The 27,093-nt window shown below is 40.8% G+C and overlaps 2 protein-coding genes across 2 annotated transcripts in view; both read right to left on the bottom strand.

Annotated features, from left to right (window-relative positions):
* Nucleotides 1-27,093, bottom strand: part of LOC149269096 (uncharacterized) — a 167,822-nt gene that overhangs the window by 127,485 nt on the left and 13,244 nt on the right. The window lies entirely within an intron of this gene.
* Mgat4b (alpha-1,3-mannosyl-glycoprotein 4-beta-N-acetylglucosaminyltransferase b) lies at nucleotides 9,380-11,302 on the bottom strand. Its single transcript, XM_018005679.2, has one exon. It carries the CDS (start codon nucleotides 11,138-11,140, stop codon nucleotides 9,572-9,574), a length of 1,569 nt encoding a protein of 522 aa, XP_017861168.1. The 5' UTR covers nucleotides 11,141-11,302; the 3' UTR covers nucleotides 9,380-9,571.

Below are 27,093 nucleotides of genomic sequence, written 5' to 3'. Positions count from 1 at the left end.
ACACACACCAAACGGAAGCACATGCTGCGGAAGTCAAATTTCTTCGCTTCCGTTTTAGCGCCATTGCAACGGCAGAAGGCAGCGCCCTTATTCAGCGCAGGCGTGCAACAATCAAAACTAAATGTCAAAAATATATATATTGTATACGAGTTCTAAAAATTCTTTACAAAAAAAAAAAAAAAAAAAACAAAGCAAAGAATGCTTGACAGCAGTCGAAACAATCAAACTGGCAGTCAGGCAGGCAGTCAAGTCAGTCAAATCAGTTAGTTACTCAGTTAGCCAACTAGTCAAAGCCGTCAGCCAAACTAACGATTTCAGGCAATAGCTAAATTTCTAAAAATAACTCAATTGATTTACTATTTTTGTTCAGTTTTGCTCTCTATGTTTTGTGTTTTTGACTAGTTTTGTTATTGATTGAAACTAAATTGAAAGAAAAATTAAATGGAGCAGAATAAGAAAAAAGTCTTAAAATACTAGTTGGAGTGGTTTAATTGAAAGTGCTCAAATAGAGGATAGTTGTAGAACAAAGAGAAGGTATAGGATGATTATATACAAAATATATAATACTTGTTAGCTATTGCTCTTTACACAAATTAGACAGAGAGACGTCTTGAAGTTAAGAGAAACACAGGCAGGAGCGGAGCTACAAGGACTCAGCTGTTGCTGCTGATAAGGAACAAATATTCCTTCTGGGATCAGCCACAATCTAGAAAAGACATTGACACAATTAAAGAGAATTCATTTCATATGATAACACACCTTTAAGCTAAGCAAAACTCAACAATGCTAACATAGCTCATATGGTATATATAATTGCTGAATTTGTAGTAAAGCTCTCTACAAAGTTGTTAGAGCCCCGTGCATGAGGTAGTGCCAGTCTATAAACAACATAAAAATGCCATAAAAATACTTTGGCATTACACAAATAAGCAACTTGCTCAACTGAGCTGAATTGAAAGTTCGGGGGTCTTGTTATCGTTGTCGTTGCAATCGAACAAGTGAACGGCAACAAATGCGAGTGTATTTCTGTAAGTGTGTGTGAGAGTGTGTGTATGTGTGTGTGTGTGGGGCTCACTGAGTATGTCTGACTGCGCGACTGTGTAGCACTTCCGCTTCCGCAACGGAAGCTAATGAACGTAGCCGAGCAGCAGCGACGCGAACAAAATGGCAGCGACTCGAGACTCTAAGAAAATGCCAGGCAAATGTTAAATTAATAATAGAGGAGCGCAGCCGTCGCACAGCGAGCGGAAAAACTTCAACGAACCCACCGAAAAATGTTGCAAGTACCCGCTCCACTAACCTGCCATTGGCTGTCTCACTCTTACTAACTCTATCCCTCTCCCGCCCTCTCTCTCTGTCTTGTTGGCGACAACGACATTGGCATTTATGTGACTTTAATTTAAATAACTTTGGTTGGCTTCAGAGCGTGCACTAATACAATTTTCGAGACTGAAGAACAGACTCAGCAGACATGTTGCAAGGTTGCTTGCCACACGCTCTTCATAACTGAAATATGCCAACAATTTGCGCTGCCACGATCCCATACACATATATATGTATATATATATCCAAAAGTCAGCCAAAAGCCGCAAGAGTGCAAAGGACCTCATCCTCATCCCCATGCCCAACCACCCATCGAACCAACACCCACCCACCCCAGCCAGCACTTGAGTAGGCGCAACCGCTACTTAAAGTCGCGACCTGCTCGAATTGTGCGCTGACTGGCACAAATTCAAGTTCTGAAATGAAATTTGTAACGCTTTCGCTTTTCAATTATAATTTAGCTTGACGAGCTTTTTTGATTGCTTTCGTGTATGCCTGAGCGAAATTTGTAGTTATCTGTCCGGCCACGTCTTCGACTGACCTCAATTGAAATTCTTTCGAGTCGAGGCCGACAGACGGACAAGTTTCCTTACTTTGTGGCTTTCGGCTTAATTAGCAAAATTGACAGCATGACGTTGAGTGAAAGCCATTTACGACACACACACACACACAGACATAAAGAGACAGGCGCCGCTTCATGCCAACTGAGAGTCATGGGCCTAAGCTAAGCTATCGCAGAAAAATATCAAGGTGTAGCCGTCTTAGCTAATAAATTCGAGACTTTGTAAAGCGCTTCAAATCGCAAAAGAAACGTCAATTAGAGGCAATCAATAAAACAGCTTCGATTTAATTGTTGCGAGTGACAAGAAAACGTTTGACAAGTCATTGTAACTGAAATAGGCCCAATAATATTATGATATATATTTTTTATAATTTTTTGTTTAATTTTTTTTTTACCTTGAAGGCCTTAAATTTTCTTGTACATAAAACATTTCGAAGCCAGGTCTTCAGCCAAACTTAAGCAAGAGTTAATAAAGCACAGCCTTGGCTCAAGATTTCTATAAATATTATTTAATAATAATTTAATTTTACACAAACTGTATCAAAATGAGCATAAATTTTCCTTATATATACTCCTGATTTATTAATAATTAAATTGCATATAAGCTATATCAAATGGAGCATAAACCAAATTCAAGCAAGCCTCAGGCTGCTCTCCAAAATAATCTTTAGCTGTACTCTGCCTAACTGTGTGTTGTATTGGAAAACTAATGCATTTTGCTTTAACTAATTAGTGGTAGCTGGAAAATCTCAGTATTAACACATTGTTGGAACCACTGAGGCGCACAAGTTTCAACAGCTTTCATGAAACACATTTACTAAGGGGCATTGAAACTTTAATGAGCGCCCAAAGCACATTGAACGTAATATCGATTTTGCTTTTTGCTAATTTTCAGCTAGTTAGCTGTTGTTGCTGCTGTTTTGGCTTAGACGTTTGCTACATTTGCCACATTTTGCTGTTGTTATTGATACACACACACACACACACACACACACACACACACATGTCGAGCACCCACACACAAAAGCCAGGTAGACTCCATAGACACGTGTGCTATGGCTATGGGGCCCAGACGAACGTAAAATGTTGTGCTTGCGCCCCACCTTTAACTGCGGCCACACACCCGGCAGTCCCCTGCCCCCAGGGCAACCACCCTCCTCGCACTGCTGCTGGCCATGTGGGCTTTTTCCAGCTACAACTTTCTGACCATTCAAGGCAAATAGTCGGCACATTGTAACAAAAACAAAGAGGCCGCCGTACGTCCTAGCTGACTGACTTGCTGAGTTTTCTTATTCCTGCCCATCATCAGCCTTTTTTTTAGCTTTTTTCGTTGTTGTTGCTGTTGTTATTTTATGTAGATACAGACGTCAGTTGGAGTCAGTTTTAGTTTTGCATTTGCAAGTCTGCCTGCCCCCCTAGAAACTACCCGAACCCGAATCCGATACCAATTCCGATTCTGAACTCCAGGCTGATTTTATAGACCAGCACACATTGTTCGAGTGTATGTGTGTGAGTGGGTGTGTCTGTGTTTCTGTGTGTATTGTGTGTTGGTTAGAGAGTTAAAAGATTTTAAACCCTTAATGATGATGATGATGCTGATGCTGGTGATGATGATGCTGTTAAAGGTATCGTGTGTTGGCTTCGAACAAAGCGCTTTGTTCTTCCTGTTTTTGTTGCCGGCTGGTTCTTATTGGCTAACTGCTGTTGACTTATATTACATGAAGTTTTCATTGCTGCAGCCATTGTAGCCGAGGCCAAAGCCAGAGATAATGCATTGTTTGGGCTTGTTGTCTAGCCACGATGAGCTCCTGCTGCTGCCGCTGCACCTCCGAAAGGGTTTACAGCCTCCTTTTGCTCTGCAAGCATAATGGAATTTTCATGTAAACAATTTGCATGTTTTCAACTCTCCCTCACACATACATACACAAGGCATATACGTATCGATGTGGGAGCTGTAAACGAGCGTGAACCGGTGCTGGGGAGGGAGCAAGTCTGGAGGTTCTACTTCATCAATTAACACATCAATTTTAGGTCCTTTGTTTGTTTGTCCCTTGGAATTGGTATCTAATAAAGATGAGTTTCTATCGCTCTATTATGCCGAGCTGCACAAGTGTGAAGTACTAAAACCCGTTTAAATCAAGTCTGAATAGAAAATTGTGGCAAACATTTTTTCTCTCTGTTCGACAAATATGAGAAATTGAATATAAACTTAAGACTAAAGCAAGACTGAGCTTGGCTGCTCTCATTTAAGTGAGGCGCCACAAAGGCTAAGCATTTTGGCTGGGCACTTAACTCACATTACGTATACGCCGCATGCAACAGCAGCAACTAATTGCCGCTGCCGCTACTCCTGCTGCCGCTGTTGCTGCTGCTGCTTTTGTGGGGCATAATGCTTTATTGCTTAATGTTTGCCAGCTTCTCATTAAAATTATACGAACTAGCTGGTGTGGTAGTAAGTAGCAGGTACTACGACTATTTACCGCCAAATAGAAAAACGAATTTAATTAAAATTTATGTATGCAAACATACACAGACGCATACACACACACACGCACACACACACATTCAGAATGCACGAACAACAAACATAAGGAAGGCAATTCGGCGGCTTTCATTAGGAATAGTGGAGTGGAATACGTTGGGCAACTGGGCGACAGTACGAAATTTTTAATTACTCGTCGCTCAACTTTCAAAAACTGAAGCAGTGCGAGCTCATTTTGAAAATTTTCATAATTACTCGACGCTCAACGACTCTGTTGGCGGCAAGTCAGTCAGCGCGCTGAGTCAGTAGTCAGTCTATGGACTGGAAGCTTCGAGCTAGATGCTGCAGCTGGACTCGGCACGGCCTGGCATGGACCTGTGCACGGAGCAGGACCCGTACCTGAATGCGCTCCACGTTGGCTCAAGTGCACTCACATGCGCAGCGACCAAAACTAAATGAACTTATGCACACACACACACACACACACACGCATACACACACACACACACACTCCCACACATATCTACCTGACTGCGAGTGTGTGGCTTCGCTTGAGCACCTGTGCTGCCCCAACTGCTGTCTGCTCATACCACGCCTCTGCCCCTGCGCCCAAAAATCTGAGCATGGAGACGCTAGATGAGAGCTGCGCACACTTGAAACTAAAGGCTAAGTAGTTGCATTCATATAAACATTGCCCGGGCACGGCAGAGCTCCTCTATCTGTGCAGACGTCGACGTCTATTTGTGTTCATATTTTGCATGTGTGTGTGTGTGTGTGCGTCTGCCTGGGCACAAGTTCAGTTCAGTTTTGTGGGGGCGTGGCAGCGATGAGTGGATTGCCTGACGTGTAATTAAATTTATTTCATTATATTATTATGATGATATATGGGAAATGTGTATTTTTTTATATTTTTTTTATTATTTTTTTTTTTTTTTTTTTTTTTTTTTTTTGTATACTCTGCCTGAAACAGTTTACCAGGCAAGGGCTTTCATGAAGGCTTTATAAGTGAAGGAAGTAATTCCACTATTTATCATCATTTTATGTGGCTTTGGCTTTAAGAACGTTGCTCAAGGCAGGTTTGAAATGCAGTATTTGGCAATGTTAAATTATTTGGGCATTGAAATCGTTTCACTTGACCTGTGCCACCCCAAAAAGCTGTTTGCAGCATCTTGGCACTCGCTTTGGTCTCCTGCCCCCACCTCTGCCCTTGCGCCTGACCCTGCCCCTGTCCCTATGCACACTCAACACACGTTCAACACACACTTCGATTGCTGTGCAAATATTCTTCGCGCATGCCACAAAACAACAACTGCGGCCGAGTCTTCGACTCCAGTGTGTGTGTTTATATGTGTGTGTGTGTGTGAACTGGTAACTCGAGCATGAATGTCTCGTCCTTAAGCACACATCAATTTCAAAACAATAATTGAAAATTGCAACAATTGGAAATGTTCGTTCGGTTTTCTGCGCCACGTACCATGCGAAATGAAAGTGCGGCAAACAGAGCCAAGGCGAATGGACAACATGCACAACCCAAAAAAAAATAAATATATATATATACTCGCAAGAAAATGCCAAGCAACTATTTGCAGCAATTGTTGCGCTCTTTCTTGCTGTTGTTGTTGTTGCTGTTGTTGTTGCCGTTATTGCTTGACTCGCTGTTGCCATTGCGGCAGAACGATATAAACTTGTCCATTTTATTATTGCTCACGCGGCTACGAATCGAACTCGCAGCATCTCTGACTTTCCACACTGCAGCTTTAATGCTAAAGAGTTGGCGTAAAAATATTATGCTTCCGCTCGCTTGAATGCCTCTATCATTCTCATCCTCACTCACTCCCTCACTCACTTGTCTGATATATTTTTAAATATTTTAACATTTTTGTGACACGCAAAGTTGACTGGCACAGCGCATAAATAAACAATGTTGGCCAACATGGCAAACATGGCCGGCACATAGAAAATGAATTAACAAATAAACTGCTTTATAGATTTATTATTTATAATTCGATTACAACAAAGCCAAATAATAATAATAAAAAAATATAGATTGGATTTTTTTATTTATTTTTTCTGTAATACTAGCAATATGCATATGTTGGGGCAGTGAAAGAGAAAAATGCGAGTTGATTGTGTTATGAAAATGGAAATTACAATGTTTGAGCATTTACAATAATGAAAATCGCATAGAAAGGCGCTTAGTGAAGAAATGGAATAAAGTATAGAGAAAAGTGTAATTGGAAATAAACAAAATTACTCTGAATTGCTTCGAGTGTATTCAAGATATGGAAATGAAATAACTTATAGTTATCTTTATAAGGTAATTCATTTTCGAGTCGATTCGATTTCGATTTATTGAGCAAAGAAACCCAAGCTTATAAACTATGCTTGTATATTGACTTGCATTACTATAATAATAGATAGGCCAATAAAGAGTAGAAAGTCTGAGGTAAAATTTTTTAAGATTTCTCTGCCCCTTTTAAATATATATACAAAGGGTATCTACTCCTGGAGTCAACCCCTGTTTTTGTATTTAGTTGGAAGTGAGCAAATATTAATGCTCATCATTTAATAATGTGATATGTCGGCTGACAAGCGCAACGACAGGTGAGTGACTCTTTTATGCGTTACCTTTTGTTTTGCTTTTATGCACATAAATACATCTATATAAATATACAGATATCTACATATGTTTGTATGTCTGTATATACTTTTTTTGTGCTGTCTGTTACCGTCGCCGCCGTCGCGTTAATAAAATATTCAAAATTTAATTTTCATCGCGTTGCATTTGACACATTTCAATAAAAACAATTACTACAACAATTAAGTTGAAAAGCCGCCACAGCGGTTGCCATTTTATTTGCTGTTACTGGACAGCCAAACAATGCCTGCAAAAAAGCACTGTGCCGCTCAGCCGCTCACCCGCTCATCCAAACAAACATTTATGCAGTTTTAATTATAAATGCATTGTTGCATTTTAATGAGAGTTGCCAAATGTCAACAGTATTGGCCAATAGAATAACAAGCGCCACAACAGAAACCTGTTTCAATTATCAGGTAATGAAGTGTAAACTACTGAAATGCAAAGCTGACTAGATGTAACTAGTGCATAAAATGGGCGTAAATTAAGTATTCCCTTTATATACACATATATATTATATGAGTATATTTAAAGCCTTGTCTAATGAAGGACTCTGATTTAACATCCCACACAATCTATTTGCAGCTAAGTTCAATTGAAAGCCGTATTACTCATACGCCGCATGCTCCACTATTTGACCCCACAAATAACGAGCCCAGACAATGGCCCACAAGCCAAGCCGAGGAGAGTCCAACCCAGCCTCGCCCCGCCTCGCCTCGGCTCGCCTGGAGGGCCATCCATTGTGCTGGCATTCAAAGTCGATGGCGGAAATGAAAATTGAATTTTATGCAAACACAAAAGCCAATTGAAGTCAATTATTGTTTATGTAACTAATTTTATTTAAATATAAGTCAATTCGCATGCAGCAGACACGAAACGAAAGGCGAAGTGGAAGCAAAACCGAATGAGAATCACAATGAGAAACAGGAAGAAAGGACAATTATCGAAAGCCAAGCGAACGCCGAATGCTCTAACTGAACTATTGAGTGTGAAGTGAATGTAGGCAGTACTCTGAAGGATATATGTGGGGTAACAGTCAGAGAAAAAAAAAACTGAGCAAGGCGACAATGAGAATAGCCCTCGGCTCATGTAGCCTATGAATGAATATGCATAAATATTTACCAAATGTCTCCCGAATGTCGCTAACTAACTGCTCAGCGTAATTGTCGTCGATTGGCCCGGCGCTAACTGTGACCCATTTTGGAAGCTGGCAAAGGGCCAGCTCAAAATCACCGAAAAAAAACACAGAGAAAGCCAAAGAGCAAGCAAAATGTCCTTGGACCTAGTGAAAATTGCTGGAGCCCATCCATCAGCTGTTTGTTTTGTTGAGCGCAGCGTTTTCAGCTTTTTGTCGTTCCGCTTGTGGGATCTTCGCCTGCTTTTTTTCTCTCTCTCTCTCTCTCTTTTTTCAGAGACAGCGACAAAGTGCAGCCCCTAGCAAAGCAGAGCGGTGTGTGTGTGTTTGTGTGTGTTAGTTATTTTGATTGATTGCATTGTTTCGTGTAACAAATTTATTTGTGCCACGCCCACTCGAGCACTTAAAAGCAAGAGGCCCAACAGCAGCGGCAACAGCAAAAATTGGATAGCTACATCATTGTCAGGAGCAGCAGCAGCAGGAAATTGTCAAAGGCCGCCAGCGACATGTAGGTAAAGTTTAAAGCCAGGCGCAACATCATCATCATCATCATCATCATTATTATTACTATCAGCATCAGCATCATCATTGGCATCTTCATTGCTCTCATGGTTAACCATCATCTTTGGCACAATCTGAATGACGTTTTGTTCTGCTTCCTCTTCACTTAGCCAGCATCATTAGTGAAAATGATTTCTTATTCAAGGCTCGCCTTGGCTCAGCTTCTGCTGCTGCTGCTGCTTCTGGTTTTTCTTTAGCTTTGCCTGAGTTTTTCTTTTTACTGATTTCTTCGCACTGTTGTCATGCTTCATCGATTTTTTATGCTTTGCTGGCTCAGTTGATGGAAATTCAGCCTGTTTTTCTCTATATCTTGGTCTCTCTCTCTCTCCCTCTTACTATTTTAGTCGCCTGCACTTGAAGAACCAACAGCCAACGCATTGGCAGTCAGTCTTTGGCTTTTGCTTTGGCTTTGGCTTTGGCTTTGGCTCTGTCTCGTAATAATGTTGTATTTGTTTTGTTGGCCCCCGAAAGTTTAACATTTGCTTTGTTATCTTTAATATTGATTGTGTGCAATATCTCAAGCTATTTTCCATTTTTGTTTGCCATATCGAAATGTCATGGCACAAAAAACAAACAATAAATGAAAGAAGCAGAGGAAAAACCCTTTTGGTTTTATTGTGAAACAAAGCAAACGAGCAGACTAAGGACAAGTCCATTTTTACGGACTGACATCAATTGCTGGGCAAATTCCGCAACATTTCAAGCATTTCTTGCTCGCCGAGCGCAAATGGCGAATTCGAAAAGAAACTGCTAGCTAATGAGCGAGAGATAAATATATACCTAGGATATACTTCAGTCAATTACACCAACATATAAGACAAACCCCAAAAGGAATTGAAATTTATAGATTATTATTTTCGGAGCTATATTTTAAATTAAAATCATTAGCAAGACCAAAATATTGATGCCCCAGTGCCCAGGGCGAGCAGTTGCTGCTTTGCTCCAACTGAAGCGCCGGAACCAAAATGTTTCATTTGAATTCTCTTCGTTCTCCCTCATGAAGAAAAAGAGGAAATAGGGCGGCATCAAGGACATCTGATGCGTATAGCTAATGATGAAACCGCAGCGTTGCTTCTCAGATCCATTCACAGCGAACTTCGGCTCTGTGTTCATAAAATCAACAGTCAGATCTGTGAACTTGTGCGCATTGTTGGGACCGCTGCGTATGCGAATCTGGCCGGGATCGTATTGATGCTGAATGAGGTAGCGCATCAGCGAGGTCACGTGCGGCATGTAGATCCAGAAGAAGGTTTCGCCGTGCTTCAGATACTGTCGATCCTGCAGTAAGGTGCTCTTGTGAGCGTTGATCAGGTTGAACGGCTGGCGCAAGTGGCTCATGCGTAAGCGTCCGGAATCGACCCTAAAATGCTGATCCATCAGCTTCTGCTCCTTGTCGCGCAGCGAGGACTCGATGCCAATGTGCTGAAACTGACTTTGGGAGGCGCGTATAGCATACCTTTGATAGTCATTAATACACTCCTTGCTGTGAAAGCTATCCCAGCGGCAGCATTTGAGCTTCACGTACGACTCGAGCAGCCAGTCGATGGGCTGATCATTGTAGAAGTTCTGCACGTGAGACAGAAACGGTTTTATCTCCGTCGAACGGAACATTTTGCCAATGAAGCCCAGGTCACAGAAACTCATGACAATCCATTGACGATGTCGTGTTTCTGCCAAACGAAAGTTATTCTGCATTGTCGACAATTTGATGATATAGTCCAAGTAGCCCACAGCCGGCGTCAAATCGTCCTCGAGCTGCAGGTAGTAGCTGCCCCGACTTGCTGCATAGGTCATCAGGTACATGTAGTCCAGATTCTGTTTGGTGCGCCAGCGCACGCGTTCCGGATCGTCGTGCAGCGTTATATAGATCGACGTAAAGTCGGGATAGTAATTGACTGGCGGTGAGATGACATCGATCAGACCGTCATCCAAATAGCGGCCAAACTTCCCATTGATCTCCTGCCAAATGGACTGCACGAGTGAAGCGTCTGTCTCACCAATATAGACGACGATCAGGCAATGGCTGCGCTGAAATTCTGTCTGGTAGTCAATCAGCTGCTCCAGCGTTTGCTCCAGATACGTTTTGTGCTTCCGATGCACCGTGGGCACGCCCAGCACATACTGCACATTCTTGCGCCCATTGCTGTAGCTGAATCCTAGCGTCAGTTGCGGCTTCTCCAATATGCGCTTCCAGCTGGGCTTCCCATCCGGCTCACGTCTGAGCGTCACATAGGCTGATGGCTTCGTCGCAGCTCGTGTGAAATTCGTGTAGCTCGACAGCTCTGTGGCATATTTGCCAACTGTCATTGGAACTTGCTGATCAACAGGCTGCGAATCCTGCTGCTTGTAGAACTGGTTGAACCACACGATTATCGCCAGCGTCCATAATATAATAAGTAACAACAAGCAGAGCTCAAAACGAAACTTAATGAGCCTCATAATCTCAATAATCTTGACTATGTGGATTCAGTTAGACGAAAGAGTTTGAAGCAATCTGTGAGCAGCTCAGGCAGTGCTTACTGAGGCAGGCATTCGCCTCTTGATGTCGAGATCTTAAACTGAAATATCACAAGCTAACCAACTTTAAGCCTTCGAGGGCAACTCTGACCACTCCGGCACAGTTCTAACAGCAATCCACATATCCAGCTGGAGGAAAAACTCTTTTTGATGTCTCTAGCGCTGGCATAAACACAGTTGCATGCCAAAGCAGCTATTTCTTTGGGGATTCTTTTCCTGCCTAAACGATAGAAAACTCATGCGAAAGACAAACAAACTGAACGCAATGGGCGGGCGAGCACAAATTCCCTTAAGCAATGAATATTTAGAATTCCGCTGTCATTTTTGAACACGCCCCAGAGAGATAGAGAGAGACAGAGAAAGAGAGATAGAGAGAGACAGGGAGCGCATGGGAAAAACAGCCAGGCAATGCATAAATAAAACGCGCTCAAATCACAATTTAATGTCGTTCAGTAAATGAGATTCTCATAGACCAAAATCATTATCAAGCGAAGCCATTAAAAAGCAACAACAGCAAAACTTAAATTGAATTCGATTTAAACTTTGCGCTCTGTATATGTATTTATGTGTGCGTGTGTGTGTGTGTGTGTGTGTGTGGGTGTAGGAGTATATGCCTGAGGTTAATGTCAATTACCTGCATTATTTATAAAAATTCGCACGTGATGATAAAAATTTATGCCCGCACTGCTGCTCCAGACACCATGCTGACTTGTTCTTTCAGCTTTTGTGGCACGCGAGGCGGCCAGTCCCCGGTCGAGGGTTCGCGCATTAAATAAATAACCGAAAAACTTTTCAACTTTCATGAATATTAATAACAGCAGATTTTTTTAAATATATATACACACACACATACGTGTATCTACTACACATACAGAGAGAAAGCATCAACGATGGCATCCAAGTGACAGAGTCAACGTTGGCGTCGCGTTGCTCATACGCCGCGTTGTCCGCGCAAAATGTAAAATGTGCATTTAAATTGAATTCCTTAATGAATTCGCAGCAACGCCTGACCACGAACCACCAGCCCGAGCACCGACTGAACCAGCCAAACAGTCAGCAATGAAAGGTGTTGCCCAATGCGACGCATTGCGCTTTTTACCAGATTACAAATTATGCATATGAGAGAAGAAATCAAATGAAAGAGCAGCCATAACTTGCAGTCAAGCTCTGCTATGATTAAAGTGAATTTACTCGTTTATTTTATAGATATTTCCTTAATATTTCCCTGAATTTAGGCAAGCTCAACTCTCAAGCTAGAGCATTCAAATTTCGTCCTATACTATGCACAATTGTATTTTGCATTTTATTACCCACAACTGAGCACGCTCCCCCTTTTTATTTTGGGGCGTGCAGGGGCGTGCATACGTAACTTTTTGGAGCGCGCAGCGAGAAATTATGCAAAAATTCAAAAGCATAAAGTTTGGCAATGCAGCAGCAGGAGCAGCAGGAGCAGCAGCAACTCGACTTGACTCTTAATTAAAATGCATTAAGTTGGGCCAACGGGCCAAGCGTCGGCCACAACATGTGACCTCAAGTGTTAACATAAAAGTTGAGCGCATAAAAAGGCGAAAAATGAAAACTAATCTGCAAAATCTAAAATTTACTAACGAACTGCCATTGTGCCGGAAAATGCAGCCAAAAAAATTTATATATACATATAACAAAATTAGATTAAGTCTCTATATATTTTTTTTATTATTATATATAAAATATTGTTTTTTTTTTATTATTTTTCTGCCCTTTTGTAGCTGCTGGCTGGCATCTACATTGATTAATGGCCGAGTGCACGAGAAATTAAATGTAACGCCACATGAACTGAATTTCTAGCCGCAGCCATAACTAACTAACTGATGTGCCTATGGCTTTTGATGCTCCGGCTCCGGCTGCAGCTCCTGTTCCAGCTCCTGCTTCAGCTCCGGCCCCAACATATGATAATGGTCAAATTTTTGCACATATTTTCCCACAGTTTTTATGCCCGATTTTTTTATTTTTCTCTGTGTGTTGTTTTCGCTGGCCAACCGACAAACACAACACGTAACATGTGTTTTAGTTTATAACAACGGACCCAAACAGACGTAAAAAGCATATGAAATATATAAAAAGAGGCCGCGCATAAAAACATTTTTAGGCAAAAATATGCGATATTAAATTTTCATTTGAGTTGAGTGGAAAATATTTGCTGTGCTTCATAGCGAAGCTATTTTATATGCTGCTCTTAGTTTGAATATTTCATTAATGAAATGGAATATATGGAAGATAATACAGATTTATATAAAATAGTTGAAACTCGGGTTCAGATTGTAAATTATCAATTAAAACTAATTAATATATTATTATTTCTTATTCCTTCATTATTTATTTGCTCCTTTTTCATTTCTGTCAACTGCTCAGCACTCTCCAAACTAATCTACTCCATTCGAGCAGCCCTTTGTTAGCAGCGTATTTGTGCTCTAAATAAATTCCGCATTGACACATACATATAATCTACACACATACAATATCTCGACTCACATAAAAACTAAAAAATAAAAAACTAAATTGACAAAAATCTACGGGGCGTGAACAAAAAATGGTTATAAAACCTTTCAAACCTGATGGCAATTTGTGGCATTTGACGGTGCTATCTTAAAATACATAACATGGACTAACTGCAGCCGCAAAATATTGTTAGATTTTTACACCCATTTCAAACAAGTAAGAAGGCTCCAGTCGAGACTGCTCGACTAGGAGATACCCTGAACCCTCCAAACTGATATTCTAATCATTCTGGACTTCTTTTATGCACACATACATACACATGCACGTATAAGCACGCGCTTTGCAAACTGCGCAGCTAGCAGCGGCTGCGCTTGGGCTGCACTGCAGTGTGGGCAATATAACGAGAATTTATTTGTTGAATAATTTCTTTTGTAGACATACGATCTTAATGAAACTTTTAGAGCGTAATCATATGGCTTAAATGTGTGTACATTTCAAAGCACAAGTCTCTAGTACTTGAAATGCGTTTTTTACAAATTGGGGGCGAAGGGGGCGTGGTATCCAAAATCTGTAAATTACAAAATCTTTGTATCCATTAACTTTATATACAACGCAAATTTGAAGTCTCCAGGTCTAAAAGTGTTCAAAATAAGCTGAAAAAACATTGTCGATTTTTCGATTATTCTCGATAAAAAAGTTATCGGATGAGTTATCGAAAAAATAAAGCAAACTTGTACTGCCTATGGTATACACGAGTATGCTTGCCAAATTTCAGCTCTCTAGCTCTTATATCTTCTGAGATCCTTTTGCTCATACGGACGGACGGACGGACGGACGGACGGACGGACGGACGGACGGACGGACAGACGGACAGGGCTATATCGACTCAGCTCGTCGTCCTGATCAAGAATATATATACTTTATGGGGTCTGCGATGATTCCTTCTGCCTGTTACATACTTTTCACAAAACCATTATACCCTGATTTCCCATTTTCAATGGGTTCAGGGTATAAAAAAAAGTGTGAAAAAACGGCACTCCAAATCTGTGATAAGCCATTTCTCATTTTTATTCGGAGGGGGAAAAAAGCGTAATAAGTGCGCTCATAAACTTCTTGGTAAGTTGCACAAAAATTAAAGTGCAAACGCTTGCGAGCCAGCCAAGCAGGTCCAACAAGTGACAAAAGAGGCGAAATTTGCAAAATAAAATAATAGAGCGGTGGCAGGCAGAGTGGCGAGGGGCGGAGGCAACTGAACGCGACGCTCTACGAGCATACGGAAGTGCTGAATCACCGGAAAACCATTAAAGGAAGTCACAACTATTGATTATGTCGGCGACGGCGGCGGCGTCAGCGCCACAAACTAAAAATGGCTTTGTGTGTGCAAGCAGCGGAAAAATTATGATAGCACCCATACCCAGGCACAGAGCAGAGGCCCAGGCAGAGGCGCTAGCAGAGGCACAGAATCAGAGCGAGAGCCAGACGAAGCAGCAGCTCGTCCTATGCAGTCCCTCGGCCTCGGCACATATAAATTTGCATCGTTGGGCAGCGCGCTTCAAATTGAATTTGATGGCTTTTATTTGCAGCTTTAATTGCAGGCGACACTTGTTATAGAGGGGCATATGCACTATCTAATCAGCTGTCTGACTAAATAGAAATACTACAAGTTTAACAATTCTAAGAGAATTTAGAAGGATTTAGTATTAGTATAGTAGGTATAAAAGATTAAACATTGTTGTTCCTTATATATCTAGTCAAAAAGTATCCTAAACGGAAGTAAAACTCAAACTATATATACAATAAAAACAAATACATATATACATTGCTACCCCAGATAATAAATATATTTTAAATAAATTTTATATACAACTCACTTCTGTTACATAAAATTCAAGTAAATTCGTAATATAATATTATGCATATATATATATTTTATCAATTAGTTATTTTCGTCTAGCGCATGCAAAGTTCGTTTTATCAATTTAAATAGACTTTGCAAACAATGTTTGCTGTTGTTGTTGTTGTTTGTTGTTGTTGCAGTTGTTGTTTTCATGTTGAGTGGGCGGTGTGAGCGTCAGCGCGTTGCTAGGCAAAGTGCATACAGAAAAGGCGGAAACGTCGCTCGTCGACCAAATAGTCGAAAATCATGGCGAGATAAATTGCCAAAGATAGCAAAATGGTTGGAGTCGCCGTTCGCTAGCCCGGGCAAACGCTACTCTATTGTTCAAAATCAATTTAGTGTTGAATTGGTGCCAAGAATCTCATTTTCAAAAGCGACGGCCGTCGATGTCGACGTCGACGCCAGCAACACCAACAGCAGCAGCAGCTTCAGCGTCAACTGGAACACATAGGAAATGAAAATACCGGAAACGCCGACATTTTCTCAATGAAAGTCAGCTAACCAAGCCAAAAAGAGAACAAGCGAAAAGAGCTCGCCGAAACGCCAACGCAGAAAAATACCAAAAAAAAACGGAGAATTGGAAAAAATGTGCTAATAACTTTCAAATAAATGTTAAGCCCCACCGACAAAAAAAAAAAAAGTAAGAGCGGCAGCCAGCTAGCTAGTCAGTGGCATAGACTAGCTTAAACCGGCTCACAGACAGACAGGCAGACAGTTCTATTTCAGCTATAAACTCTCATATGTGTAGGGGTGTGTAGGCATGTGTGTGTGTGTGTGAGTGCACGCCTCTATTTCCACACATAACTCAAGAGCCTAATCCCGGCCAGCCAAGGCCGTAAATTCAGTCGCAGTTCGCGTTTCACTGGCTTAGCTCACAATGGCGGCGTCTGAAGCCAATTTTAAAGTTGTCAACAGTAAATTTCCCCTACACATGCAACTCATAGGCGTTAAATGCTCAACGTTTAATTGCCGAGCTTTGTTTTAGCCAAAAACTTTTAAAATTGTCGAGTGAAAAAGTTAAATTAATATAAACTGATTAGGTTGCGGCATATATCTCTTTAGATTCTTGAATATTACGAATAAAAGGGTAGGGTAGATACACATAGATTTTCTACTCCATACTTCTCTTTAATTTTAAGCTAACTAAACTTTCAGCTCAAATAGAAATATGTAATATTTATCTCATTTTCATCTATCTCTTTCACTCCTCAACAACTCGAATTCTAATTGAATTTGGCTTTAGCTTTGTCGGCTTAGAGCGAGGCAAACCCACAAATTCTTTTAATGGCTCAATCAAAGACACACTCAACACAGACATACACACACAGACACACACGCACTCAGACATGCAGACAGTTTAAATCATTGCGCATAACTGATTGAACAATGCAAAGCATATTACAATTATCTATGTATTTATAATTATATCAGTGCGTGCGCTCAATAAAATTTTGCAATTTAATTTCAAACTGTGTGTAAAATTGAGCATGAAAATGCAATTAACATTATTGGCCAGTGGATTACAATTACAGAAAACTATGAATCCGAATATGACTGCAAGAGAGACAGAAATAGAAAGAGAGGCACTGATACAGCAATAGAGTGTAGGAGTGAGAGTATTGCACAAAATTTGCAATTAATTTTAATGCATTTCCAATGTATGTGTGTGTGTGTGTGTGTGTGTGTGTGTGTGGCATAGCTAACTACATACAGTGGCTGCCAGAAGTTTGCCGTGCGCAAATATTGACCAACTAAACGCCATTGTCTTCCACTTCAAACGTCTCGAGTAAATGATTGTGCATATTAACAACTTGGTTAGCCGCAACGCAAACAAAATGGCTTTTAATCTAACCATTATAATGAGCAAAATGTCTGAGCGTTGCCTTACAAAGCACTCGACGAGCTGCCTGGACAACAGCCATGGACGTCATCTGTTTACCTGCACACTGGGCGTATGAGTAACGTGCAATCAAGTTAGAAGAATTGCTGATGAGTACGAGCTAAATGTGCAAGGAATGGAAAGGATTTTTAGTGAGAATGCTATTGTATATTGGATTAAATTGGCATTTTATTTTATACAATATTTATTAGTAATAATATTTAAAAAAAAAGTAAATAAATATTTTAAAAATTCATTTCAAATATTTTTTCAAAATGAATAATAAAATAATATAATTTTGTATACTATATAAAAAAAAGCTGCAATTAAAAAAAAAAAAAAATCTCAATAACTTTAATTCACATCTTTAGTATTTAGCTGATAACACCCCATAAGAGCACCTGTTTAAGTATACTCAACACTGAGGGTAAAAACTGGAGGCAAAATGCAAAATGCACTGAAAATTTAAGTAAAATTCCATGGTCAGTCCGCAAATCATTAATTCATAAAGCTGTAATTTGCTTTTGACCGAGCCGAGCCAAGCTAGACACAACCTTTCGGTCATTTGCGCTGCAAATTATAAGCAGACAAATAGTACTCACACACACATAGAGACACACACAAGCACATACAGTGGCATACCATACCTAGCCACACCTACAACAAAGTCGCTGCACAAAGAGCCAGAAACTTATTTGCGGTTGCCCAGTGTTGGCCAAGGAGGTTTGCAAATGCAAAATTTTGTTGACATGCCTTGAGCCATGATATGCAACCAGACACAGAGCGCAAACCCGGAGCGAACAATGTATTTGGCAGAGCCAGAGCCAGAGCCAGAGTCAGAGTCAAAGTCAGAGTCAATGTCTGTATGTGTATAAATGATTTTGACATATTGTAATGACAAAACAAAGGCAGCTCCCACCGACTGTGTCTGGCTCTTGGCCATAGTTTGACTGCTGGGCTGACCAGTACAGGTCTGCCAGCGTCAATTGTTGTCAAGCGTTTGCTTTTGACGGAAATTAGAAATCAAAACGTTAACTCCTGACACAGTCAAATTGATTGTGTGAATTCGTAGGAGTCAACAGCAGCGAGAAATGGTAAAACAAAGCTGAAGCTCAATTCAATAGCTACAGGGAAGGGGGCCAAAAGATGCAGCTGCAAGTTGAGCCTGAGAACTAGAAACAATTTACCTAACTAAAGTCAATTAGCACTGAAAAGCTGCCCTTACTTGATTCAATTTATGCAACTTTTTGATATACTTACTTAATTTTCACTTTTTATAAGCCAACTGATTTAATATTCCCTTTTCGTTTTGTTCAACTGTTCTTGGCATGTAAATTAGATTTACATTTTAGTTTAGAAAACGCACTTTGGTTAATCGAATTTTTGGTGAGTCACTGCACAACCCTCGCTTCTGGCATGTGAGTCAGCGCAAATGTTGGTCATTCTAGGTACTGCCAAAGGCTTCCCTGGTACAGTCAACATGAGCAGCGAGCAAATGTAGGGCACTAGAGAAGTAAACGAAGAGCAGATACCCTAAGTTTACATAAGCAAATGAATTGTGAATGAAATTCTATCTGATCGAACAATAATTTACTCATGTCTGCATCTACCCAAACGTATTGCAACATATTACAGGGTATCTCAAGCCTCGCTAGCCGCCATACATAGCCTTTATTGCAATTGGCAGCCATAGCTCGTAATTATAATTAACATGGCAAACATTTGACTTTCGATCACAATACGAAAGAGAAGCCAGCACAGTTGCCTGGGGCAAGGCACAACACGGCGTATACGAAACGTTAACGACGATTGAAATCTCACTCGACTACAAAATACATTTCATATTTCGCATTTGTAAAAGCACAGCCAGCAGACAGAAACACCAGCTACGGACGCTAAAACAAAAACAAAACAACGAAGGGTAGAGGCAACAGCCCCAACCATTGCCATCCCTTGGCAAAGTATCAAGCTCGACTATGCGGAATGTTAACAATAACAATGAAATAGAACAACAGCTAAAGCAACACAGCCACAACAACAACAACAACAACGAATTGTAATGATGAAATAAAAGTCAAGTTAATACAATAGCTAAAAACCGAACATGAAAACTGAGAACCGGATATACGACTACCCCTATTATCAGGGCAGGGTTACGCCAAATGCTGTTGTTGTTGTTGTTGCTGGTGCTGCTGCTGCTGCTTCTACTGCTGTTACTCGTTAGCGTTACATGAAAGTGCAACTTTTGTACAAGAGCAGCAGCAGCACCAGCAGCAACAACAACAATTGTAATACACATAGTTATAATAAAAATCAGCTTGTTTCACTTTCCGACGTTCTGAACCACTTTTCTACCCACCCAGCCCCGCTGACTCTTGCCCAGTTTCCCCGCCATTTACCCTGGCGCCCTCATGTAAAATGTTTATTTGTTTGTTTGTTTGTTTGTTTCTCTGTGTAACTCACACTCGGCTCAGGTTTTTGGGCTCGCCTTGCATGCAGGTTCAAAGTTGTTGGCCCTGGACGGTGCCCTCTCCCGTTCTCTATCTACCATGCCCACTCTCTCTCTCTCTCTCTCTCTCTCTTTCTCTCTTTGGCCTATGCCCCCTACAGCCACTAACTGCTCAACTGAACTGCTCTTCATGTTCGTGTTGCTGGCAGCCCAACTGGGCCAGAGTGAGAGAGGCAGAGTGAGTGAGTGTGAGAGGGAGAGCAAGAGCGAGAGCCAGAGCGCCGCAGGTGCAAAGTGTAAATGAAGACTGATTGCAGTGCACATGATTTTGTCGACACACAGGCACACAGAAAGACACACACACACACACACGTAGGCACTGGGGTGTTGAGGACTTGAGGTTGAAGCATAAAAAACGTTGCAAGGGCTGCTGCTGCTCTTGCTACTCTTGCTCCTCCTGCTCCTCCTGCTCCTGCTCACCCTGCTCCTCCTGCTGCTGCTGCTGCTGCTGCTGGTCGGTGCAAACTCGTTCTTGTTTGCAAAGGGGGTAATTGTGGTTAAGTGCTGGTTTATTGGTTTGGCAAAAGGGCTTAAAAGATATATGTATGCATTTTAACAGCAGACTGGCTAAACTGGCTAAGGTTAAGGGCAAGTTTTTTCGGTACCGGTACCAGTCCAACCCTTCGTCCATTATATTTGACACTTGTACTTGGGCATTTTATTCGAACTATTTCGGGCTGTGGTCCGAACATGTTAAACATGCACATTTCTGTAATAATAGGGCTTGCTGAACAAGGGCCTAGCAGGTGAGAGAACGTGAGTACCTGAGGTAATCAGCATTTGATTGAGGCTAGCAAATGTTGCTGATATTTTATTATTTTGATATTTTTTTTTCTTACTTTTTTTTTAATTAAACATCGAGTCATTAGGTATTCTCGAGAGCTAAAATAAAAGTCATGCACAACTTAAAAATAGCTGTCAGGCTGTGCACAAAATTAATTTCTTACGGCTCTAAAAATGTTGCACAAGTTGTTGCCCCCTTTTCGGGGCCAGCGATTTGCGCGCACACATTAAAAAATCGTTTTTAATTGAAATGCATTCCCCTTGGCAATCAGTGTGCACGCAAATGCCAAACTAACTCGCGATGCAGCCCCAGGGCGGTTAGCACGTGCGGGATCAACCGCAGCTCACCTACACACACACACACAGCCAGAGGGGGCGTGGCGCCGGAGCTGGGGCATGCTGTCGCTCACTTAAGTTAATACGCAAACCAAATGTCACTCAACATTATCAACGGCAAACGTAATCAGTTAAAACTTTTTTCTTGTTGCTGTAGGCAGGCCAAAACCAACCAACAACAGACAGACAGACAGACCGACACACAGACAGAGGGACAGAGGGACAGAATGACAGCGTGGCATAGCATTTGCTTGCTGTTGTTGTTTAAGCGAAAAGTTGCCAACATGTTTGTATTCTATTTCAATTTTTTATGCGCTCTGCGAACGAGCATCGCACCGAAGTGCAAAAACAACAAATATGGAAAACAATCGGCTAAGAGACCGCACTGCTAATGCGCTACACACACTTAATAAAATAAAATAATAATAATAATAATAAATAAGAAATTATAAATAATAAAAAATAAATAATTTTTTAAGAATTAATAAATATAATAATACGAAAAAAAAAATTTTTTTTAATTAAATACAATTAACATTTTTATAATTAAAAAAAAAATATTTAATAAGAGAATACATTAATAAATTTCTACTTTTGTGAAAATTATGCAATTAAATTTTATGTTTACATAATGTATATAGAAACTTCTGTCAAATTATAATTTTACAGTATATCATTTATAAAGGATAAAAATAATTTATACGAAGAATCTTTCTCTATAATGAAAAACTATATTTCTAAGCGATTGCCCAACTCATTGACAAACGTCATTAGAGTGCTTAGCATGCCCTACGAAATAGCGCATTAAAATGACGCTGCATGTATATGGTAAGGGTTCACGGCCTGCGTCTCGGCAGAGCTCTAAAAGCATGCAATGCGAGGCCTACGACTAAAAAATAGTAAAAAAAAACCTTTTTGCGATGGCATTTCTGAAAACTGAAAATGTCTAAATTTCGTGCAGGTCTCCAGCCTACATGTGTGGGCGGACCAAAAGTGCTGGCACTTTTTGTTTGCATATTTCAACAGCTCGCTCGCTTGGCTGGCAGCGCGAACGCATCAAAAGTAGGCAACAAACGTAACGTGGCCTGGGCCACTTGACAGCCGTTTAAATGCATTAAAAAATTACCCACCCACCCACACTCCAAAAAAGAAAAGAAAACCTGAAATAACAACGTGAACACGACGACTTGTCAGTCAGCGCCAAATTTCACATGCGAAATTGTGCATGGGCGCCACGCCCACAAACAAGGCAGCGCCAAATCAAATCAAGAGTATGGCGTGCCGCAATGGAAGGCCATGACAATGGCACAACCGGATGGCAAAGCGCCGGCCGTCGCCAGCGACAGCAAAAGGGTTTACCCACAAGCCAAAGGAGGAGGAGGAGGAGCTGGAGGAGGAGGCAGCGCTATGCGAGGCTGTGTGCGAACCAGGCCGACTAGTTAACGCAAATTGAAATTGTTGTTGTCGGGGACAGCAGAAGACGTTTTGGCAGCTTGTTCGTGCATAAATCAAAGTGTAAGGCACAGAGCTGCTGCTGCTGCTGGGGAGCCAGAGCCAGCCCAAAAGGGCGGGCAAGCTAGCCAGCTGAGAGCTGTAAAGTAACTTTGGCATTTACAATGCCAATTAAAAAGGCTTAGGCCGAGGTCTTAGCATTTAAGTACAAGAGTACTGCATGTTGAAGGATCTGCTAAAGGCCGCGTCGCCTGCTCTACGAGAAGGCTGAGCTAAGAAATACTTGATTGAGCTCTTTAAGATTTAAATGGGCTGCAGTTAAATTTAAGCGTTGAATAAAATCTAAGATGTTCTAGATGATTATAAAGTAGATAGAGGCAGACAGGATCTATATGATTCTCAATTATGCTTAAGCGTTTTCATATAGATGAATTGACGATATCTATCTCTATCTCTCTTTCTCTCTCCCTCTCCCTCTCTCTCTTTCCCTCTTTTCATGTCGCAGCTAATTTGATCCTATTTATGCTTATACCACATAAAAAGATAATATCTTATCATTAATCTGACACTCAACACCTTATCGAAGATTCTCTGCTATCTAATTCTCAAGTCTCCAGCACAGTAAATCCCTTAATTAACAATCCTCTCTAACACTATTTTAAAGCTTCTTCTCAAATTCAAAATCTTTCGCATACTCAGTCCCTCAATTCTCTCCCTCTCACAGCTATCTCAGTCATATTTCAATACATGCGGCTCACATGGCAAGGAAACATTTAGAAATTACCTCCTCGTGTGCAACACCTTAAACTACAACTTTTCGCCAAGATTTTTCGCGCGAATTATAATTTCCTAGCACGTCTTGCGCTCTATATCTACTTCACATTAGATTTTTCATGTATTTCATTTCATTATCACACGCACACACTTACACGCCCATATATAGAGGAAAACTTTCATATCTGGCTGGCATTTAAGGAACTGCGTGGTATCCAACTCCTTCCACAACTTCCACAAATGTCGCCCGCTCCTAAGGCAACTGCTGTCACACACGTCGTATGAGTTATATGCATTCACCCACACCCACGCCGCGCCAACATATGCAGCTGCTGGCTGCTCGCTGCTCGCTGCTGGCTGCTGGCTGTTGGCTGCTGTAGTGGGTAGCTAACTTTGGGCCTTATCTGGCACAGACTGCACTCCAGGCATGAAGCTATGATTTAAGCGCAAACTTGTGCCACATGACTTTGTCTTCTGTTGCTGCTGTCGCTGTCGCTGCTTGCTGCTAGCTGCTTGCCGCTTGCTGCTGGTATTGCGGCTGCAGCAACTTCTACTTACCGCCAGGAACTTGCACAATTAACTATATTTTAATTGGCCCTGTGCGCCTTCTGTGCGTGTGTGTGTTCGTGTATGTGTGCGGTAATTTATTTACAATTTTTACGCTCATTTTGCTGACTGACAGCGCAAAACGAAATGAGTACAAAACCGCACGTATAGTACAGTGAAAACAACTAGTATGTGACGGACAGCATCCGACATGCCAATGCATTACCCATGCACTTTGCTCAACACTTTGCTTCATTTCAGTTTTTGCTCCACACGTGAGTTTGTGTGTGTGATGGTTTGTATGTGTGCGTATGTTTAAATATTCATTGCAAATTCCAATTGCATTTGCGCTTAAATTGGCAATGCCAACAACAACAACAACAGCAGCTGCTGCTTGGTTTTCTGTTTTCTTTTTTTTTTTTTTTTTTTTGTAGCCCTGCCTCCGCCTCTGCATTGCGTCGACTGCTGGTCAGACTCAATTTGGTCAGAAATGCCTGGCCGTTTGTGGTGTTGAACGTTTGGCAATCGAATATACACAGTTTGCTTAAACGCTTTTCATTTGCCAACGAGCAAATGTACCACTAAATGAGATCGGAAAACTAAGAACAATTTAAACAGAATTTTCTGCTAAGGATTTCATTATGGAACAATAACGAAATTTCTTTAATTTAAAGCACTTTTCTCATTCATAAATTGTAGTAAAACTTAATAAAAATCTTTTTGATTTTCTGTACTAAACAACTGCTAAATGAAATGCATAAACAACTTTAGTTAGTTATTTAGGCAATCACTTAAACTAAATTTAAGTGCAACCGCATCAATCGCTGCCGCAAATTCCCAAAAGCAATAAATTATACATCTACATTATAAATGCACACATATATGTATATCTGCCTATTGGGCGCAATCTCAGCAAAAAAAAAAAATATATAAATAGAATAATTTGGCATAAATAAATGTTTAGCTAAAATGAACAGCGACTAATTTTAAATAGCGGAAAACGAGCAAAACCTCAAATGTAAAATGCATAAATTAAATTGAGCAAAGCAAAAACAAATGATTATAAAATATATGCATATATAAATTTGCAATAAATGCGCTGATAAATTAGTTTAAGCCAAAGCTTTGACGACAACCGAGCAAACCAATTAATGTTGGGTACAACACACACACACACGTCCACACTAATACACATGGACATAGCGAAAAGCAAAGCTGAACTGTGCATGTGCTAAGCCAAACACCAAAATGACATCAATTTGCGCTCATATTTCATATTCGGTGCCGCAAATGCAAATGCTATTAAGAGCATTACGATGAACCCAGAGACAACCTACAGATCGTAAATTATAGCGAAGGCAATCGAAAGCGGCTTCTGACTCGGCATTGTCTCTCTCTCTCTCTCTCTCTCTCTCTCTCGCTCTCTTATACAATCTCCCTCTTCCTCTGAGTGCCTTTGTCTGCAATGCCAACAAGATTTATGCCTTTCATTGCACTCAGCGCAGTGCAAGCAGCTTCAATAAATGTAGCACCACGCTGCGTATGCGCAATATTTTAATTATGCAAGCAATTGAAAAATTGACACAGAACACACTCACTCACACACACACACACACACTGAGAGAACAGGAAGGTAGAGCGAGAGAGCTGAGGGGTGCATGCAGACAATGCCCTTAATAAGCAGCAGAGCTGCAGTTCAAAGCGCCAGCGACTTTTGCACTGTGTTGCATATTCATTTCTTCGTTGGCAACTTATCAGACCGACTCTCGGTGTTAACTTATTGACTGTTCGCTGTGTGTGCGTGAGTGTGTGTGTGTGGGTATGTGTCCTTAATGAGTTCTGTGTGTGTGTTTGTGTCTGATGCAGCTGCATGCATTTTTAATCCATTAAGGCTTTTGTTATTTGATGCGCGACAGCTAACTGAGCATTAGGGTGGACCAAAAAAGCAGTATTTATTATTTTTATAATATTTAAATTAGAATTATTTTTATTTTCCTGTTTATTATTGTTAATGCTATTTCTACTAATATTTTTGTGAATACAAAATCCCACAAAAGAAGTTTTCTTGGAATAGCGAATTGAGATAAATGCTGATATTAATCTCATCTAATCTTAAGTCCAAAAGCTATAGTTTTTCTTCATTAGGCAATTAAATTATGTAATACCTAACTCAGCTTTAATATATAATTCCAAGCAAATACCTAACACAAGCCCATTTCATCCTATTTATATCCTTCATATTTCAACACTTAAATTATTACAAAATTGTGAACACTCCAATATTAAAGAGAAGCCCAAGCGTTTGGCCAATGGTTGACATCCGGCTAAGTGTAGTCAGTTGGACGGCAGCTGTCTTGATGACAGCTCAGGCTTTGACTACGGTAGCTGCATGCATTGATTCGAGTTGAGTTGGTTTAATTTGATGTTGCTGCCAACTCCAGAAGCAGCAGCAGCAGCAACAGCAGCCGGCAGTAAAGTGAATGTCCGTCTGGCACACACACACACATACACATAGACATAAACATACACACACTGTGTGTATAAGTATTGATTAAATGAAGATGACAACAATGATTGACATCGTTGACTTAAGTCATTACATATTGTATGCAAGCTGTTGTTGCAGCAGCAGAAGCAGCAGCAGCTGCACATAATGCAACCATTTCCTCATGTGTGCATGTGTGTCTTACTCCATCTCTCTCTCTCTCTCTCTCTCTCTCTCTCTCTGTCTCTATCTTTACTTTGCTAGAGTACACAACGTTGGGGCGCTTAATTTGTTTGAGTGCTGCAGCAGCAAACAGCAAATCCTGCAGCTTCGTTTTGCTGGCAAATTAATTATTTTTAAATTAAATAAAAAACACATTGCCCAGCAGTTACAAACACACACACATGCACTCGTACGCATGCTTTCACACACATTTATACATGAATTTATCACACAATAAATTACAACAAATAATTGCCAATTCAGCAGCAAATAATTTATGTGACACACACAATTTGTTGTTGCCTATTGCTGTTGTTGTTATTACTGTTGCTATTGGCATTATTGTTGCTGTTGTTGCTGTTGCTGTTGCTGTTGTTGGTGTTGCTTTTACCCTCAGCTTATTTGATTTCATTGCTTGTTTGTCGCTCGAGTTGTTCTTGCCCGTTCGCTGGTTCGTTTTGGGCCGGTTCGGGCAATAGCCATAAAGATTATGATCTTGATATGCTCGCCGAGC

Source organism: Drosophila arizonae, chromosome 4 (assembly GCF_054131065.1).
Source record: "Drosophila arizonae isolate 15081-1271.41 chromosome 4, UAZ_ARI_1.0, whole genome shotgun sequence".
NCBI lineage: Eukaryota > Metazoa > Arthropoda > Insecta > Diptera > Drosophilidae > Drosophila > Drosophila arizonae.
Note: the sequence above shows the minus strand (reverse complement) of the source record. Positions and strands in the feature narration are given on the sequence as shown.